Here is a 21,112-nt window from a genome sequence, read left to right as displayed (position 1 = left end):
CACTCTCACGCAACAACAAATCTAATGTTTCAACAAAAGTGTGACTTATCTAGCCTCAAAGAACAGCTATGCTAATTGAACTTCTCTGTCAAATATTTTTTGACACGAGCAGCGCTAATGACGTCATACCAGGCGTTAAAGCGAAGTTGTTTCGAACTCATTTGCAGCAATCGGATTTGTTCCTTGTTATGGCGAGATTACATCTATTTTTTATGTCATAAAACTATATCGTAATACACACACTTACTCATACCGTATTGAAATGCGTCTGAAAATGCAAAGAGTCTTCACGTGATACCCAAAAGCCTATGAAATAGTTCATGATTAAGGATTTTAGTCGTTATCCTATCTGAGCTCATCTTCAGATTTCTTCATGATCAAATTACGTATTCATGACCGGCTGTATGATATGGCTTCAATATGGCGTCCAGACGGAACACGATGAAACAATGTAATTACAGAATAACATGACCATTCCTGGTAATCCTGGCAGTAAGACCAGAGTTGTGAAGTCGGTGTTCATCGCGGCGGTTTCAGCCGCCAGCCGCGAAGGGGAGAAAAGTAGCACCATTTCTCTGAAGTTCCTATTCGACCCAGTATTGATTAGCTGTATAAAAGACAAACGATGACAGTTATGTGTCGGTGCCAATGAGTTAATCTCCGTGAGGAGCTCAGCCGGTCGGATAGGACTTGGGGAAGGATAACCGAAACCGGAAGTGCCTCATTCCTAGTCTTCGCTGGGGCTTTGTATGATCTTATTCTGCTGGAACTCTAAGAACACGGCAACAAGAAGCACTAGTGGTATACTTAAGAAATATCACATATTTTCCTTTGAAGTTTCAGACTCGATCCTGACACGAAATGTGTTGAATTCAGCGTGATCAATAGACAGCTTATTTCATCGTTCGTTTATGAACCTGTGGAAATGCAATGTAACATTTTGGAATGGCCCTGTTTGGAGGCGAGGTATTTAAGCGAAATTGCCGCTCATGCTCTCCGGGTTGTTGAGACGCTAGTGAAACTATCGCCCATATAAACTATCATTTTAGTTACACGGGAACCAAACCCTCGGGACCACTAAGGTTTCGCAACAAGGAATCCCTCAATATTGTGTCGGTGATATTGGACTCCTTAGAGCAGCTCTTTAATTACAGTCTATCGTTACTACCGCCAATGGGTGTCTAGGGAATGGACAGGACAATATGTCTTTACCCAAAATGAAGTCGGGATTGCGGATGTCACATCTCATGATCTCAGACCAGCTCTAAACCCATAGATAAAGAAGCAAGCATGAGCACTATGACGTCAGGTGCGATCACATTCACTTAGAATTAAGTAGATTGGTGAATGGCAAGAACGACCAACAACCTAATAAAGATGTTTCGTCATGTCTTGTCAAGCTACTGTTGGGCACTATTCTCTTGTCAGTTGTGAGAGCACACGCCATTGTGTAATAAAACTGTTCTGACGCATTTAGTTTGCGCATTGGCTTTGATGTGGAGGCGATGAAAGTTGCATGGACAGAGAATTGCTGATTGGTCTGAGCTTGATAATCTGATCTGAAAGACGCTCGTGGCTGGTCGGACCCAGCCTCCGGCTTCGCATTTGTACTGTTCTTCTGCTGTAATTATCCAAGTATTATGGTGTCAAACACACTCCATGTTTTGCTAAATTGTCCATTTATTCCACTGAAAGAAGATTTACAAAACATCTAAGCTTAGAAGATTGGAACTTCCACGTCTTGACAAGGATCCCTCTTAAACTGATGACAGACGTGCATAATGATACTCGTGGTCTTCTCACCGAGCGCGTTCATGCTTGTCGTGATATATTTAGCTTGTATGGAATTATGTAAAATTGCTAAATTGCAGTAGATGATAGAATCGTTTCTGCACCACTGTTGACATACTAAATACAGTGTCCTCATTGTCTCAAAGTTGATATACAATAGACGTGGTCCACACTCCCCAAAGGTGGCATACTATAGACAGTGTCCTACTACCCCACAGTTGACTGACAACAGACAGTGTCTCCACTACCTAACAGTTGACACACAACAGTGTCCCAATATCCCACAGTTGACTGACAACAGACAGTGTCTCCACTACCTAACAGGTGCCACACTACAGTGTCTCCACTAACTAACAGTTGACACACTACAGTGTCGCAATACCCAACGGTTGACACACTACAGTGTCCCATTATCCCACAGTTGACTGACAACAGACAGTGTCTCCACTACCTAACAGTTGACACACTACAGTGTCCCAATATCCAACGGTTGACACACTACAGTGTCCCATTATCCCACAGTTGACTTACAACAGACAGTGTCTCCACTAACTAACAGTTGACACACTACAGTGTCCCATTATCCCACAGTTGACTGACAACAGACAGTGTCTCCACTACCTAACAGTTGACACACTACAGTGTCCCAATACCCAACGGTTGACACACTACAGTGTCCCACTATCCCACAGTTGACTTACAACAGACAGTGTCTCCACTAACTAACAGTTGACACACTACAGTGTCCCAATACCCAACGGTTGACACACTACAGTGTCCCACTATCCCACAGTTAACTTACAACAAACAGTGTCTCCACTACCTAACAGGTGACATACTACATTGTCCCAATACCCAACAGTTGACTTACAACAGTGTCTCCACTACCTAACAGTTGACATACTACATTGTCCCAATACCCAAAAGTTGACTGACAACAGACAGTGTCGCCACTTCCAAACAGTTGACATACTACAGTGTTCCAATACCCAACAGTTGACTTACAACAGACATTGTCCTTACTATCCCAAAGTTGACATACTACAGACAGAGTCTCCACTACCCAACAGTTGACATAAATCAGACAGTGCCCAAAGTTACCCAAAAGGTTTCTACGTCCATATTATAATTACAATGGACGAAATATTTCACTACTATAATTCATCTCTGCGTGAATACTAGCAGGGGAGAGGAAAACCACGTTTGCTACTGAATTAATCCAAAATATATTCAGTCTATAGATTTTGGCAGCGTGTGTTTGGGGAACGTGAAGGTGACCTGAGAACGATTACATAGTTCCTCAAGTAAGTCATCACTGTCTGGACCATACGTTACCTATTACCCTGTGTTGGGCGAAGATCTATATGTACTGGCCTGTAGTATGCGATAACACACTACTAAATGTTAACATACATGGTTTATGATGAGGAAGGGTATTTTAGCCGGTTAATATTCTCAAACTGATAGCATTTTACAACGCATGGCCGGCAAACAGAATTGATCCACGCAGCACCATTTCGGCTACATATCTAAATCTTTTTGGCGAAACTTTAATTGGTTGGATTGGTTATCGATCAGGTGTCCTGTGAATGAGGTGAGAACACTCCTCCCTCTACACCCCCTCTCCTCCGAGCGCCCTCAGACCCGACCCATCCAACAATCACGTTCTCAAGCCTAGGTAAACACAGCCAGCTAAATTACACCCTTGCTTCTAGTAGCAATCTACGGAGAAATTTCCGGAGATCGGGCGAGTAAGACGTAAAGTATTAAACTGAGGCTGGCATAGATTCAATTACTGATCGGTCCCTTCTTTACCGATCTCAAATAAAATAGGGCCGAGCCATCTTCATTAGACGTCGTCTACTTTGAAGCGGTTGACCGTTCCAAGACGCGAGGCGCAGTCACCACTCTCCAAGATAAAAAGACCTTTCAAGAGCCTGTTTGAAGCTGTAAGTATCGCAATGGGACATACTCTCCCTTGTAATTCAGCTTCGTCGGGCTGAAAGAGTCTGATGTGGAACGCTCATGTCAAAGAAAATCCTTCAACTATTACTGACGCAATAGGTGATTCTATTTTCATGTTAAAGTGTTTAAGTCTATTGATAAGGTAATGACAGGTCTAGCGTGTTGTAGAGATCGTTGTTAGTTAAACGTAAACAGGAAAATATAAGACTAGGCGTTTTTTTTAATATCCTTTTCAAAAACGGGGACAATGCTCTTGTGATTCCCTGGGAGCCACCCTTTCAAGCTTGTATGTGAATCCCCGTGAAGAGGATGATGAATGAGAGTCTGAAAACATCTAAAACCTCGGCAACAACAAGGAAACACGGTGGTGCTTTAATGGTTTGTATCGTCGAAGATAATAACAGAACGCCTGTGTTCTTCGATAAGTGAGTGAGTGAGAGTAGGTTAACGCCGTTTTGAACAGTATTGCAGTTATATCACAGCTACATGTAAGAGGAAAGACAGACATGATGCCAGTCCTAGACGTTTACCGCTTTCGTCTCTCAACTGTAGCAACATTACATACAACCACACAGGCAGCATGGAGTGTATACCTCCCAGGGAACTGAAAATGAAAATCGAGTGTACAATGATCCAGTACAGGGATAGTATAATGAGTCATGAACATTCGCTTGGTGAATGGAATTTGGCTCATTATTAATTATTACTCCTAAGTAGAAGTAGTATTGTTGTTGCTGTTCTTCTTCTTCTTGGTCGGTCGGATAGCCTAGTGGTTAAAGCGTTCGCTCGTCACACCGAAGACCCGGGTTCGATTCCCGATGTGGGTACAATGTGTGAAGCCCATTCCTGGTGTCTCACTCACTCACTCACTCACTCACTCACCCACTCACTCACCAACCCACCCACTCACTCACTCACTCACTCACTCACTCCACTCACTTACTCACTCACTCACTCCAGCTATCTTACGGCGGTCTATAAATAATCTATTCTGGGTCAGCCAAACTAGTGATCGAAAGAAAGAGTAACATTCCAAGGGGTCTGACCTGACCATCCGCCTCTAGCCGCCTGACCACGTGTAATGACCCACACTACAGAACTAGGGGCTTATTCTAAGCCTCAATCCAGACTGCACTGTAACAAACACATCCAACACTAGCATGCGACACAGTGAGTTAGTGAGTGAAAATAGTTATACACCACTTTTAGCAATTATAATGTTCCAGTTATATTACAAAAATGGAGTGGACACATTGTTGGGAAATTGAACCCAACACTAACCCCTAGGTTACCCCAAACGACCCTTTACATGACGAGGGGTGGTGGGGTAGTCTAGTGGTCAAAGCGTTCGCTCTTCACTCCAAAGACCCGGTTCGATTCCCCACATGGGTACAATGTGTAAAGCCCACTTCTGGTACTCATGTCGTGATATTGCTGGAATATTAATAAAAGCGGCGTAAAACCTCTCACTCACTCACTCTTCTTCTTATTATTATTATTGTTATTGTTATTATCATTACAATAATACCTTGATTTGGAAGATCAAGTTCGTATTTACGCGTTGTCAATTTCAGAAATCGAACCGAGCTTTCGAGTGACGAGAAAACGAAATAAGAATTTCGTCACCATTTTTACATCACTAAAACTGATAATTGTCCATGGATACACATGCACGGATTGCTTTTAATAATCTAGATCCATTAATTTCATTTTAATACGTGCCTGTTTTATGTTCATCATAACGGTTCTAAAAAAGACAATATGAGATAGCGATTGGGTGTGCGTCATGAGAAGGCACCTTCCAATCTATACACCCATGCTCCACCAGACGTTCCTGCATTCGGTGTAATTGCAAACCATTCAGGCAGGATTCCTTGCTGACTAAATAGCAAGTTTGCGTGGAAAAAGTCATTATTGTTAAACTTGTATTAACCTTCCTGCGTTTTGAAATTGCATTTCGCAAGAAGCTGAATAAGAACTGATTAAATGAAATTGGGATCGGTAACATAGAAAATAGAAGATGACATGTGAAAGCTCACGGGAGTATGTTGAACACAATATCAGACCGTGATTCACGTCAAACAAATCAGTATCGTAACACCATATCCAGCCGCAGTTAGAGTCAAACATCTCCAGGCACGTCTAGCCAGGGTTATGTAAACACCATGCTTGGCCCCGATTTACGTCAAACATCTACAGTGGTGGATTTATACGGTGTCTAAACTCCATATCAAGCCCCGATTTACGTCAAACATCGAAAGTGGTGGATTTATAAGGTGTCTAAACACCATATCAAGCCCCGATTTACGTCAAACATCGAAAGTGGTGGATTTATAAGGTGTCTAAAAACACATAAAACCCCGATTCACGTCAAACATTGAAAGAGGTAGATGTTTCAGACGTGTCTTAACATCATATCTAACATCTTAAGAAAAAAAAAAAACTCTTGACGTGGCCTTGACTGTGAATTACTGAACACCAGTAAAGGACCGAGTGCAACTGAACGGTACGAAGGCTTCAAGGTTGTCGTCCCAAGTTGTTACCAAAGAGACATCAAAGCAGATCCATCGGCAGATGCATGACTGGAGTCTCGGAGTCGCCCCGGAAGTCTGGACGACTGGTCTGACAGGTGGTCAGTGATATCTGCTGGTAATTGATATCAGCATCACCGGGGCTTATAACATCAAGAAGGGATATCACCACGACCAGGGCTAAGCCTATTATAAGCCGTGGTGCGTGAGCAGTACATAATTGACACTTCCATAAAAGATCAATGTATTGATTTAGTCAGATATGTTTTGTGGTGGTGCAGAACAGTTCAGTGAGAGGGGTCCTAATATTTCCGAAATGGGAAAAATACTGATTTAGTAACATCATTAGTAAAAGGATGACATCCTCGATAAGCCAGTGTCTTATTTCGCCGTTCCAATACGATAAGTACCCTTGATCCATTCACCACCATGGCACCGTCTCAAATCATTAACACTGAAGTTCTTTCGCTCATTATTTGATTGGATGTCTATTTTTACCGTTATATCATTTTAATCGGACTTTTTGTTGGAGAATGTGTTTTTCGGTCAGCCCTTCAGGACAAGCCAAACAATATTCGTCGAACTACAAAACATTACTTATCAGAATACCTAACATGTCCTAATATCGAATGATCAGCACCCATCTACAATACTTACTTACTACCAACAGAGACCTTGATAATACTCTGTTAATTCAAGACTTAAAGATTATTTACGAAGACAGACTATTTAATCAAAATCATTAATCTTTGAAACATTTTTTTCATGTCTATTCAAGTAGCCGTCAAGAACTACGCCCGAACCCATCCTTCCTTGTGACGAGTATGTTTGAGAATTCCATCGCACGTATTGATCAGCATGGAGCGATGCAAGAATGTTGCTAGGTTTTTCATTACGAATATACAGGTAACACATGCTCTTCGTCAGTGTCACTGTCGACAAGACAATCAATACATGTCATTTTCTCAAAGAAACCAGTTTCTCACGCCAGCAACATAATATTTACGCTAAAACATAATATCGACTCGACAGTAAAAAGAGTCGTGTGCCACTGTTTGCTTACGGTCGAACTATTTTCTACTCGCTTAATGTCATCACGACCTTAAAAATGTGTTCGGTGAATTAAAAGTTCTAAACCGTGTAGCGATATTATGTAAACGCGAAGACAAACACCGCTAGCCGCCATTAAATGAACTGTGCACCACTCTCGCTGTGAAGACTTCAATTTCGGGTTCAAAGCTGACAAAAACAGGCAGACAAAAATCAATGTGGGAGCTAAATTGTAAACTGTTAAGCGAATCATGTTCAACCGAGTCAGGTTTGGGCACCAACTAAAGTAATAGGGATCGTCAAGCCTCTTCCCCTATCTGAGACATATGGCGGACCTACATGTATGCTCCTCCCAATGCTGTCGGCATCACCATGTTGCAATCAATACATGGCACACTGAGAGCTCTCGTGAAGGTACATACGCATCCTAATGCTCTCATCTCCACCACTAGTAACATTACTTTGCCGGTTTCGTGAAATTGGAAACCTTTTTATGTCCTTTGAAGTCAGCTGGGTGAATTAACGCATAACCCTTCTTGAAGCCTATAGGAATAGGAAACCTATATTACTTGCGTTATTGCCCATATAACTGCTAAAGTGAAAAACTTTTCAAAGTTGGTATGGAAGGAGATGGGGTTATTAAAACCTATGGTAAAAAAACTGTCCTTTCACTTTGGCCAACAAAAAACGGTTAAAAGAACCGTCATGGTTTTGTAAGAAGAACAGCAAGGTGAATCAGGTAAGGCATTTTCCCCACGGTAATTCGTTGCAGTAACTCCGACGCATACAACAGCCAACAATAGCCCAGTCACTCGTCAGGAAATAACTTGGTGGATCCGTATGGATTTTCCTACCGTGTAAAAATGATTAAGAGAAAAACTGTCTTCTATTTTCAAATTCGAATGATTGTACATCAGCAGTATAGAGAAGTCGCCACGTGAAACAATATTTACATTTGTCAGCCATTCCGGCAACCAAACTCTTTCATTGCACATTTCTGTTATCAGTATTTTCACTTCAACACAACATTCCCTGTGCTGTGTTCAGGCAAAGTATCACTACCCTGTGCATTTCAGCATAAGAGAAAATATCGAAAACAGTGGACTAATCCTTTGTAGGGAGCATTTTGGTCAATTTGACGTGTGTGTCAGTTACACTTGGCTGGTCAAAACGTTCATTACTTCGACAAATAAGGCAATGGCAAGAGATCTACAGCCCTTCAAAATTTGGTAACATTCTTGTGACGGACAACTTGAAGCTGATCCTTGCAATGGAACGCTCTTAATTCGAGCCTTTACCATGCTTTTGTATAACTGCTCCTCCTCTGATACTTCTCGCCTGATAAAGCTGAAATTATGAAGTTAATGTTTCTTCTTATTAAGACATCTCATTTTGTTTTATTAATTGTGAACCTATTTGAATGTTTTTTGGTTACAAATTGGGTTTGTTTTACTTTAAAATTTAGAAAAGGTTCAAAACGTTTAAAAATAATATCGTGAGGTACCACAATGCAATGAAAGCTGAAGCGGTTTATGAATGATAGTGTCCTTTAGATCTCACAATTGATGCATTTCTTTGTATCCTAAGTTCCTGTAGTTCAGGTGAAACTTGACATGCATTTGCATGTGTTTATAAGGGTGCCATCCTGGGGTAGGATACGCCCATTTTATCGCGAAAACCTGGTATCATCGCTGTTTGATTGTGATTCATAAACATATGCTTATGACGTAGTTAGAACCGTACAATGGACTCTGCTTTTAGCGGAGATGTTTTTATAATTATATGGAAAGGGTTTTGTCACTAATTGCACTGTAAAATCATCTCCTCAGAAACTGCTGTACTAATGACATCAAAATGTGTTTGAATCCGGTATGCAATACGACCACCACAGCAGCCATATTGAAAACCTATTTGTTGCCATTACTCGGCCATTTTTATTCAAATGAAACGAATTATTCTATAATTGTAGTTGGTAGATGATCCCAAAACTTATGTTCCGTTTTTTCGCAGTATCAGGAGTTGTAAACCTGTTTTGACCATGCTTTTAAAATAAATTTGTGACTTCTCTTCCCATTGTCAGACTGGGGAAGTTGACCTCTGGCATCTGTTCCTTCTTATGTTGACATCATATTTTGTTGGATTTTAGCGTGAGTTTTTATTATATTTTAAAGTCCTCAACAACTTTTGTCAAGTACCCATCATTGTATATTTGTCATTACATATTCAGGTGAGCTACAGTGTTTTTAATGTTATATTTTTACCTTGTTTTTATTCACCGATGTATTCACATGTATTCCACTATAAATTGTAAGAATCCCTGGTTCCTCCGCTCTCAGAGATCCTCAATGCCGTCAATGTAATCCGCTGACAAGGGCTTTAATGAATAAGAGGATTCCACTTCCTGTTTTGATGCTAATCTTCCTTTTTGTATAACCCTAGTTCCTTCGATTGAGTTTGTCAGAGATCTAGAAGACCGTGTATATGTGGTACATGACACTTATCTCCCTTGCGTCATTAGCTCCCCGGATATAGTTTGCGTGTAAAATTAATCGACCTTAACAAACGGAAAATCGGATTTCGAATAAAAATAATGTTGTATTGTATAACTGTTTCCGGGTGAAACGAGTCTGTCTTTGTTGAAAGTATATTCGACAACAGCAAGACATTGATCGGAGAACTGCCGTTTATCTTTCATCTTCTTGCAGACATAGACAAAACATTAAAAAATCACCGTTCCTGGATACTCAAGAAAATCTAATCATTCCCATAGCCGCCAATGTTTACTCCCTCAAACAAACAGCAATAGCTGGAAATTCCAATGTCAACTGTAACCCCATCACACAGATGATGTGGGAAGTTTGTCTTCAAAGGACGTGTTGATGATGAGTGTCCTCATCGTCGCTTTCCGTTTTTACAACATTTTATATGCATGGAATAATTGCCATTTCACAAAAATATGTGTTTACTAAAAGGAGGAAGCTTGTGAGGCATGAATCTTTTGATCAAATATTTATGAAAGGACTTCTGTATACCATCGATGTTCATAACGATCATCACAAAAACACAGGACATAGGGAGTGTTGTTTGTTTGATCCGAGGACCGCGAGATGGAAATTAGTTGTTTATTGTGTGTGAATATATACATCTACATGTTGTAACCTGAACTTAAAAACAATAGAATGTGCAAATAAGTAATTGTAGATTTCAAGACGAGTTCCGTGGTAGTTGTGTATTGATATAATTTTCAGTCTCATTTGATGGTGTGTGTGTGCGTGGTATTTGACTTGCAGTCTTCTTTTATTCTGATAAAGGATTCAGGATTCATGATAAATGTCATCCTCAGTGTTTGGTGACCAACTTTAGAGAGTGGGAGTCAGTGACTGGGTAGATGTTGGCTTATGCCCCCTCAGGCAACAATATTGCAGGAATATCTCGTGTTTTGGGGGTACGTTCGTGGTGTGTGTGTGTGTGTGTGTTAAAATAAATGTTCCCTCCTTTTCTTTCACAAGAGAAAAGTAATTGTTCGATTTATAAAACCAACTATATCTTTATCAAACATGTCAAACATCGAGACTAAATTCAAATACTTTTCTTGTGTGTCAATACATACGTAAACTCGACCGGCGCCTAATCAAGCTCCATGTGACTGCAACGACCTTACAGATTTTGAAACTGCCATCATTTATCGTTTCATCTATCATTTTACGCTTTTTTGGACCTTATCAGTTTATGATCGTTTTACATTTTATTACTTCATTACACTACCGCAATAAGTGAATTCCCGAATCATGTAAAAAAATCCTATTTATAATAACCAGGTTCTTGAATTTGTTCCTTGTTTCGAATGCCAACCTCACGCACGGGCACAACTCTTTGAAAAGTAAATGCGGATGCAGCAGGTGACGGTATTGGTGGATATGTTACTATAACACGACTATGGGGTACAGGTGGCCAAGTCATCTGAAGAGCGGAAATGACAGAGTTGTGTCCCTTAGGTGTACCAGGTGCCTATGGTCGTGGGTTCGAATCCCAGATTGTATGCCTCTTTGATAATTCCCGGTATATGAGTATATGACATTATGATAATTCCCGGTATATGAGTATATTATATCATGATAATATATGGGTAGATGGCGTTATGATCATACCTGGTATATGATTGTATGCCTCTTTGATAATTCCCGGTATATGAGTATATGACATTATGATAATTCCCGGTATATGAGTATATGACATTATGATAATTCCCGCTATATGAGTATTTGACGTTAAGATCATGCCTGGTGCATGGGTATGTGACATGATAATGTCTGGTATGAGTATATGACGTCATGATAACACCTGGTTCATGGGTATACGACATGATAACACCTGGTTCATGGGTATACGACATGATAACACCTGGTTCATGGGTATACGACATTATGAGTGTTGTATGACGTTATGATACTTCCTGGCATGTGAGTGTGTGCCATCATATAGTTCCTGGTTTATGAATATATGACGTTATGATAATATATGAATACATGACGTTATGATAATGCCTGGTGACCGGCTGGATAAGAAACAATAAACACCCAGTTCCTGCTCTCATATAACTTGTGTGTCAACTCACAGACGAGCACCTGCCCCAAGGTGTAGGTGACGCCACCCCCGGAATCAGTTCATCTACCCCTGGGACACACCCAGTGACGGGGCACACATCAGTCCAGCAAGGTGGAGATATATATTTTCAATAAATCTCCACGAAACATTAGCCACCTGTGTATTCGCCAAACACCGCATTGTCTGACGTCTCCTGCTGATCAGAAATAACATTGCTGGACTAAGCATACATCACCCTGCGAAGGAAATGAGCGCAACCTGCCTCCTGCCACCTGCCACCTGTAAACCTGGCTCCTGCTACTTGCCACCTGTTGCAAACCGACGCGTCCGCGTGTTGAATAGGTGCATATTTGCGTACGCGTGTTGACTGGATGCACATTTGACGTCCGCGTGTTGACTGGTTGCATAATGCGTCCGCGTGTTGAATGAATGCATAATGGGTCCGCGTGTTGACTGAATGCATAATGCGTCCACATGTTGACTCTCATGCATGATACGTCCGCGAGATGTCTGGATGTATAACGTGTCCGCGTGTGGACTGAATGCATATTTGCGTACGCGTGTTGACTGGATGCACATTTGCGTCCGCGTGTTGAATGAATGCATAACGCGTACGCGTGTTGACTGAATGCATAATGCGTCCGCGTGTCGACTGGATACATAATGCGTCGGCGTGTTGACTAGCTGCATAATACGTCCGCATGATGACTGGATGCATAATGCGTCCGCGTGTTGACTGGATGCATAAGGCGTCCGCGTGTTGACTGGATGCATAATGCATCTCCGTGTTGACTGAATGCATAATGCGTTCGCGTGTTGACTGGATGCATAATACGTCCGCGTGTTGACCTGATGCATAATGCGTCCGTTTGTTGACTGGATGCGTAATGCGTCTCCGTGTTGACTGGATGCATAATGCGTCCGCTTGTTGACTGGATGCGTAATGCGTATCCGTGTTGACTGGATGCATAATGCGTCCGTTTGTTAACTTGATGCGTAATGCGTATCCGTGTTGACTGGATGCATAATGCGTCCGCGTGTTGACAGGATGCGTAATGCGTATCCGTGTTGACTGGATGCATAAAACGTCTGCGTGATGACTGGATGCATAATGAGGACAAATGTTTACTAGATTCATAATGTGGCTGTGTGTTGACTGGATGCATAACGGAGGTAATTGTTGACTTCATACACAAACACGTGTAGAAATGTAGCACTCGCACCTCACACACGCGCGGGCACACACACACACACACACACACACACACACTTTCACTCACTCACTCACTCACACACACTCTCACACACACTCTCACACACACACACACACGTGCACTAATGTAGAGCTCGGACGTGATCTACACACGTGTACTAATGTATGTATGTATGTATGTATGTATGTATGTATGTATGTATGTATGTATGTATGTATGCTGACTATTGTGATGAATGGTTAAATGTTTCTATAGCAATGTCAATTACATGTGGAATATTTCAACTGAAACCGAAATAGAGGCTGAATGTCCTTTGTAATTAAGCGTTCAGCACTAATACGGTCTCGGCAGTCACTGAAGCTGTGGTACAATCTATTAATATTTCATTATTCATACATAGTTGAGAGTGACTTTCAATCAGCCCGTAGATTGTATCTATGTTGTGCGAGAGGTTATGGCAGTAGACGGAGGCTGATCTATGTGGCAAGTACTCTACCGAAACTATCAGGGGAACATTAGCCAATAATTAATGGCTTTTTTAATCCCGGTTCCAAACTGCACATTTAAAGTATGATCAATAAAGATGATGTATGTGTTGTATAATGCATATATACATTGCGTGCCTTTAATCATACACATTGTTTGGTAATTTCAAGTTTATCGTCTCACGATTGCTCTTTTTGTCCCCAGAATGGAGTCTCGTCACGCAACGTGTGGGATTATAGGGCCGATTCTCTCAGTTACTTGGGTACTTTGAATGCATTGTTTGGTGTTTATCTTCAGATACAACTTAATATTTTCACGGGGAGATAAAGTCTTCTTAGTAATGGATTTTTTTTCTCTCTCTCTCTCTCTCTCTCTCTCTCTCTCTCTCTCTCTCTCTCTCTCTCTCTCTCTCTCTCTCTCTCTCTCTCTCTCTCTCTCTCTCTCTCCAGTGTGCATTAAGTAGAATTGGCATTAAGTGTAGAGACCAAAAATATGTGAGGACGTTTATTTTATTCGGGAAGAGGTTAGATTTCTATCGTCAAAACTATGTAAAGAAAATATACCTCAATTCATTTTCTTGATTCTTTCACATTCACAGCAAAGAAAAAAAAACACTGCTGAACGGCAGTAAAGAAAAGTCTTTTCATTCGCTACTGACGCACCCAGAATGTATGAATTCACACTAGTTTCTATCGACGTCAAATCCAATAATGTAGTACTTAATCATGAGAAAAACGTTAATTACGTGCATGAAACAGTACAGATTAATTTGCCCTGTGTAAGTGTTGGCGCTATTACTGGTACCGAGCGAGGTCGCGTTGTTCAATAATCTGGCATCGATTTAAAGTGCATGTTTAATCATTTACTTGTCGAACCGCCCAGGCCGCGTGTGGTCATCCGTTACGCGGTGTGCTCTAAAGTTTCAACATGCGCACGGACTCGACCGCCATTTTTGTAACAATATCAATCATACTAATGTATTGTAATACTTTCACAATACTGATTGGTTTTGGAAAGACAGTAGTTAATGTTGAATCTTTTATAAGACGTTGCGTGACGCTAGAGTTGCCGTTAATATTAGTTCGGTTGAATGGTCCTAACAGCTTCAATCTTTCCTGATGAACAACCATTGGATGTGGCTAGGTTACGGGCAGGTGTGAGAATGCTGTCCACATAGATAGGTCTGTCACGACTCACCCAGCTGATTATGTCATTACACTGAGTGAGTGATCTTATTACACTGAGTCAGTGAGTGCATGAATGTGGTTTTACGCCGCTTTTGGCAATATTCCAGTAATATCACGGCGGGGGACACCAGAGATGAGCTTCAGACATTGTACCCATGTCGGGAATAGAACCTGGGTATTTTGCGTGACGAGCGAACGTCTTAACCACTCGGCGACCCTACCGCCCTTTCTAAACTAAGAGTGAAGAGTTGATATTAACAGCTGGATGTTTGATGTGTTCATATATGTCCGCTAGAGGGTGGTCTGGTTGCTGTGTCGAAAGAACTGAAATTACTTCCGGTCATGCGCACATCTTTGAAAAGCATCCCTTTCTGCCAAATTGTGCAAATGTCTTTGCATTGATCTGGCCATTATTGGGGTACGTGAGACCAAGTTGCTGTTACGTTGGCTTAACAGGCATCACATTGTGCTGCTGAGAATATTATCTCCTCCGGGAGACCTGGGCCCACTTGCACAAAGCGATCTTAGCGCTACAATTATTGTAAATCCTTAAGATCGCGATCTTAGGCTTCGGCTACAATCGTCATCCTCTTGCACAAAGCGATTGTAGGCTAAGATCATTGTAAGCTACAATCGAAACTTACAATTGGTCCAGACCAATCTTAAGTAGCTAAGATCGTTGTAGTCCCTGAATAAGCTTGACAAAATGGCGTGCAATGTTTGGTCTGTTTCACATGAATAATCTGCTTTACGTTCAAACATTGCCTCTTTATTTTGTTAAACTTTATAATTCGAATCGACACTTTAACAACATGAAGAACGCACCACAGATTTAACGTCTGACATATTGTTAATTACCATAGTTAAACACGTAACTATCGAGTCGATAGCTAAAGGAATATTCCCATCCGACTCAATACTGAAAGAAATGTGAAACAACATACCTTTTCGCTAAACAAGGGAAGGATAAAAACCTAAGTCGTCCCGCAAGCGATGTGTAACGTCCGTGACATTTTCGATAAATCAAGGGCAGCTGATCTTAGTTTATACTCTAGATCGGAGTGGTTTCCCTTTGTATAAGCCCGTATATCTACCTTACCCAGTGTATCAATGTTGTTGAATCGCTGAGCTCCTCCTATATTTCTTTTGGGTCACATTCGTGTCAGTTATTTTGTCTTTAGTTTATCATTACATTAATCTACAAATAAATACAAGCTGAAGAGCAAATCATACATGTTTAAATCTAAAATCAAATGGAACGGGGACAAGCGGTTAAATATCAGAGTTTAAAAGAAAGAAAATACAAGTATTCATCGGACAAGCAAATATACATTATGAAACATTTGAATTTTTTGCAAAATATCCCATAAATAGCAAAAAAAAAATTCACATTATTCATTAATTCTTATTTCCCGTCTATGCGTTTTTGAAAGTTCCCGTCTTTCTGTGTTTTGAAATGGTAGTCATAACATCCTTTGCTGTAGCAACGAAACGAAAACATGAAGGATATATTTAGGATTTTACGAAAAGCTCCCCCAAATAGATGACGCTCATGCATTTACGCGTTATGGTTTTAGGAAATATTATTATTATTATTTATTTTAATTTTCATAATAATTGTGTTACTAAATAATGTATTTAGATTCTGTTCGTATTTCAATACTTTGATAAAAACATGATTAGGTATTTATCTTGTTGAAATAGAAAACAATTCCTAAATCACGACAGTGTTAATGCCGACAAGAATATATGCCTTCGGTCTAGTAATCGTTTCCTTCAAATAATTGGGACCTTTCTTGAAACTGTGCAAAGTGCGATGGAGGGAGGTACGTGTTGCGTGTCTTTACCGGTTCCACTTATTGTATGCGCAGCAAACTATGCGCGTTTGCAGACAACTCTAGACAGGAGACGAGTTTAAAATATTCGTACCTCCACCGTTGAAGATTTCAATCTTAGCTAAGATCGCGATCTTAACTTCAAGCCGTCTTACAATCGCGTTAAGATCGGTTTGTGCAAGTGGAATAGGACAATTATATGGTGATTTTAAAGTTGATTGTAACCGCCTAAGATCGATTGTAACTAAGATTGTTCTGTGCAAGTGGGCCCTGGACACAGTCTGTTGTTATTTGTCAGTAGAATGTATTGTTAAACAATGATTGTAACTGTGTTACATTGTTTCTTTTGAAATTCAGTAGAGGTTCATTGCATTGTATTTGGACAATGATTAGTTGTCAGGAATATAGTACTATTGAATGTAAGCAGTGGTGAGGAAGTTATTATTATATTTAGATGCTCGAATTATATGTAACTTCCGGAATATCATGGATGGATGTCAAGCTTTATAGAAACATAGGGAATATTCTGTGATGTTTAAGTGACACTTGGCCGATTTGGCACTGTGTAGAAAGCTGGTTAGACTACATAAGTAGATCGGATGCGTCCCTGTCTCATCTCACATTTCATCTGACATTACATCAAGACCAGCTTTTGTGTGAAGATCACTTTTCACCCTGATGTCCAGCCTAGGCCTGTCTCGGAAGCTTTGCCACTGTTACGGTTAGGTGAATATTATTATTTGAATATCACTGAACTTGTATAGAATATTGTACTACCACTCTATTGCATACTACCATTGTTATTACAGTGCAATAAATTTGTATTGATTTGTATACCTAGTTAAGTTATTAATACAATTGTTGACTGTATACCATTTTTTGGTTGTTTGTTGGTTTCACACTAAGTTTTCTGGGTTAACATTTTGTTTCAATTTAGGAATCGACACGTAACAGAATTTGGGGTCTCGTCCGAGATCGTCATTTAATGTATCACAAACTATTTGTCAAAATTTTTGGACATGTTTTATTATTTAACATTTAGTGAAGAAAACCATCACTAAGGTGTTTTGTGTAGAATTCATTACCCAACCTTCAACGAAACAAGTCTTTTGTGCTAAAAACGTCTGAACTAGTCGAATTGGCCAAATATTACAAACTTGACATCACATCGGTTATGCTTCAGTCTGATGTCAAGAAAATTTTGATAACTTACCTGCTTGAGGAAGAAATTTTGGATGATGATGCTTTGGTTTTGATTGAAGAAAAAAACTGATGTTTTGGCATTGAAGAAATTAGAATTTCAAAGAGAAAATTGGCTAATGAAATTGCGAAAGAAATTCGGCTCACCAAATAATTCCCCTCTTCTATTAACTGTTGAGGATGGGGAGTGCACATCTCATACATTAACTGTTGAGCATGGGGATTGTACATCTCCTCTTCTATTAACTGTTGAGCATGGGGAGTGTACATCTCCTCTTCTATTAACTGTTGAGGATGGGGAGTGCACATCTCATCCATTAACTGTTGAGCATGGGGAGTGTACATCTCCTCTTCTATTAACTGTTGAGGATGGGGAGTGCACATCTCATACATTAACTGTTGAGCATGGGGAGTGTACATCTCCTCTTCTATTAACTGTTGAGCATGGGGAGTGTACATCTCCTCTTCTATTAACTGTTGAGCATGGGGAGTGTACATCTCCTCTTCTATTAACTGTTGAGGATGGGGAGTGCACATCTCATCCATTAACTGTTGAGCATGGGGAGTGTACAGCTCCTCTTCTATTAACTGTTGAGCATGGGGAGTGCACATCTCATCCATTAACTGTTGAGCATGGGGAGTGTACATCTCCTCTTCTATTAACTGTTGAGCATGGGGAGTGTACATCTCCTCTTCTATTAACTGTTGAGCATGGGGAGTGTACATCTCCTCTTCTATTAACTGTTGAGCATGGGGAGTGAACATCTCCTCTTCTATTAACTGTTGAGCATGGGGAGTGTACATCTCCTCTTCTATTAACTGTTGAGCATGGGGAGTGTACATCTCCTCTTCTATTAACTGTTGAGGATGGGGAGTGCACATCTCATCCATTAACTGTTGAGCATGGGGAGTGTACATCTCCTCTTCTATTAACTGTTGAGCATGGGGAGTGTACATCTCCTCTTCTATTAACTGTTTAGCATGGGGAGTGTACATCTCCTCTTCTATTAACTGTTGAGCATGGGGAGTGTACATCTCCTCTTCTATTAACTGTTGAGCATGGGGAGTGTACATCTCCTCTTCTATTAACTGTTGAGCATGGGGAGTGAACATCTCCTCTTCTATTAACTGTTGAGCATGGGGAGTGTACATCTCCTCTTCTATTAACTGTTGAGCATGGGGAGTGTACATCTCCTCTTCTATTAACTGTTGAGGATGGGGAGTGCACATCTCATCCATTAACTGTTGAGCATGGGGAGTGTACATCTCCTCTTCTATTAACTGTTGAGGATGGGGAGTGCACATCTCATACATTAACTGTTGAGCATGGGGAGTGTACATCTCCTCTTCTATTAACTGTTGAGCATGGGGAGTGTACATCTCCTCTTCTATTAACTGTTGAGCATGGGGAGTGTACATCTCCTCTTCTATTAACTGTTGAGGATGGGGAGTGCACATCTCATCCATTAACTGTTGAGCATGGGGAGTGTACAACTCCTCTTCTATTAACTGTTGAGCATGGGGAGTGCACATCTCATCCATTAACTGTTGAGCATGGGGAGTGTACATCTCCTCTTCTATTAACTGTTGAGCATGGGGAGTGTACATCTCCTCTTCTATTAACTGTTGAGCATGGGGAGTGTACATCTCCTCTTCTATTAACTGTTGAGCATGGGGAGTGAACATCTCCTCTTCTATTAACTGTTGAGCATGGGGAGTGTACATCTCCTCTTCTATTAACTGTTGAGCATGGGGAGTGTACATCTCCTCTTCTATTAACTGTTGAGGATGGGGAGTGCACATCTCATCCATTAACTGTTGAGCATGGGGAGTGTACATCTCCTCTTCTATTAACTGTTGAGCATGGGGAGTGTACATCTCCTCTTCTATTAACTGTTTAGCATGGGGAGTGTACATCTCCTCTTCTATTAACTGTTGAGCATGGGGAGTGTACATCTCCTCTTCTATTAACTGTTGAGCATGGGGAGTGTACATCTCCTCTTCTATTAACTGTTGAGCATGGGGAGTGTACATCTCCTCTTCTATTAACTGTTGAGCATGGGGAGTGAACATCTCCTCTTCTATTAACTGTTTAGCATGGGGAGTGTACATCTCCTCTTCTATTAACTGTTTAGCATGGGGAGTGTACATCTCCTCTTCTATTAACTGTTGAGCATGGGGAGTGAACATCTCCTCTTCTATTAACTGTTTAGCATGGGGAGTGAACATCTCCTCTTCTATTAACTGTTTAGCATGGGGAGTGTACATCTCCTTCTCCTCTATTAACTGTTGAACATGTGCACATCTCCTCCGCCGAGGTCGATTAATTATTACATGTCTTAAATTCATACTATTCAGGTTCGAGTCCCGCTGGCGACACATGCATTCCTATAAAATGTGAAATCATTCACTTGTGTATCAAAAGTAAAACAGTCCGTCAATTCCAGGAGTACATTAATTGAAATGTTGCTTCAAGATAATGAATAATTGACAACCAGCTGTCAACACATTGGCCCTTTTAAACAGTGGAATTGCGTCACAGATGTTTTTAAAACGTAAAAGCCGTCATTGTTCAATCATTTGTAAATATTTCCTCGGATTCTAGTTATACTATTGAAGGTCATGTTAACTTTAAGCACCTGTCAAGCGAGCTGGGGAGATTTTGTTGTAGTGTTAGACCAAGATCGTCCTTCGTCTCAATTGCATGGTACTTCAATGGGATGGTAAGACACAGAATAGCGCAGACACAGGGGTGAGCAGTGTTGTTTGGAAAAAAGATGGGTACAGTGTTGTTTGTAGAAAGGGGAGTACTGTGAGGGGTGGTGGTCGAGAGTGATGCACGTAAAATTCGTGAGCATTGTGCGCCTTTTAGCCGAAAATTAGTCAGAGTTAATGTTATTTTTGTTGAAGACACGTCACCAAATAATTTAGTGTAGTCAACATGTTGACTATGCTTTAAAAGGTTGGGAGTGTTGGGTGACCCCAGCACCCCTGCATCCTGGTGTGCACAGTATTCCCCTCGGCCCCAGGTCGCCCGAACTCCAATCATTACGCCTACTACTACATCGGCAAAGCTACGTGTACGTCTATAAGAGATTCTTAATCTTTTTCTCTTCACAATACGAAATAAAAACAATTAAATCGTCGCATCTCAAACCCCCAAGAGAAAGAAAGATTGTTCTAACTGATGTGCTTAAAACGGCGTGGTTCATAACCACATTTATTGGATTACTGAAATGATAGAAATC

The 21,112-nt window shown here is 40.8% G+C and overlaps 1 protein-coding gene across 1 annotated transcript; it reads right to left on the bottom strand.

The window, feature by feature from the left end:
* Positions 1-1,321: 1,321 nt before the first annotated feature.
* Positions 1,322-20,132, bottom strand: LOC139467806 (serine/threonine-protein kinase Wnk-like). Its single transcript, XM_071249312.1, has 2 exons — positions 18,012-20,132; positions 1,322-1,621 (listed from the first exon to the last, which is right to left on the bottom strand). Exons 1-2 carry the CDS (start codon positions 20,130-20,132, stop codon positions 1,322-1,324), a joined length of 2,421 nt encoding a protein of 806 aa, XP_071105413.1.
* Positions 20,133-21,112: the final 980 nt, after the last annotated feature.

Source organism: Haliotis cracherodii, unplaced genomic scaffold, assembly GCF_022045235.1.
Source record: "Haliotis cracherodii isolate W230 unplaced genomic scaffold, xgHalCrac1.p SCAF_2, whole genome shotgun sequence".
NCBI lineage: Eukaryota > Metazoa > Mollusca > Gastropoda > Lepetellida > Haliotidae > Haliotis > Haliotis cracherodii.
The sequence above is the reverse complement of the archived record's forward strand: the minus strand, read 5'-3'. Positions and strand labels throughout refer to the sequence as shown.

What these genes read in the sequence shown, in the direction of transcription:
- LOC139467806 (XM_071249312.1), bottom strand. Translation starts at nt 20,132, where the DNA reads ATGTACACTCCCCATGCTAAACAGTTAATAGAAGAGGAGATGTTCACT. An exon ending in TAGAAGAGGGGAATTATTTG is followed by an intron (nt 1,622 to 18,011) that starts GTGAGCCGAATT and finishes GGATAATTACAG; the next exon opens with CAGAAGAACAGTACAAATGC.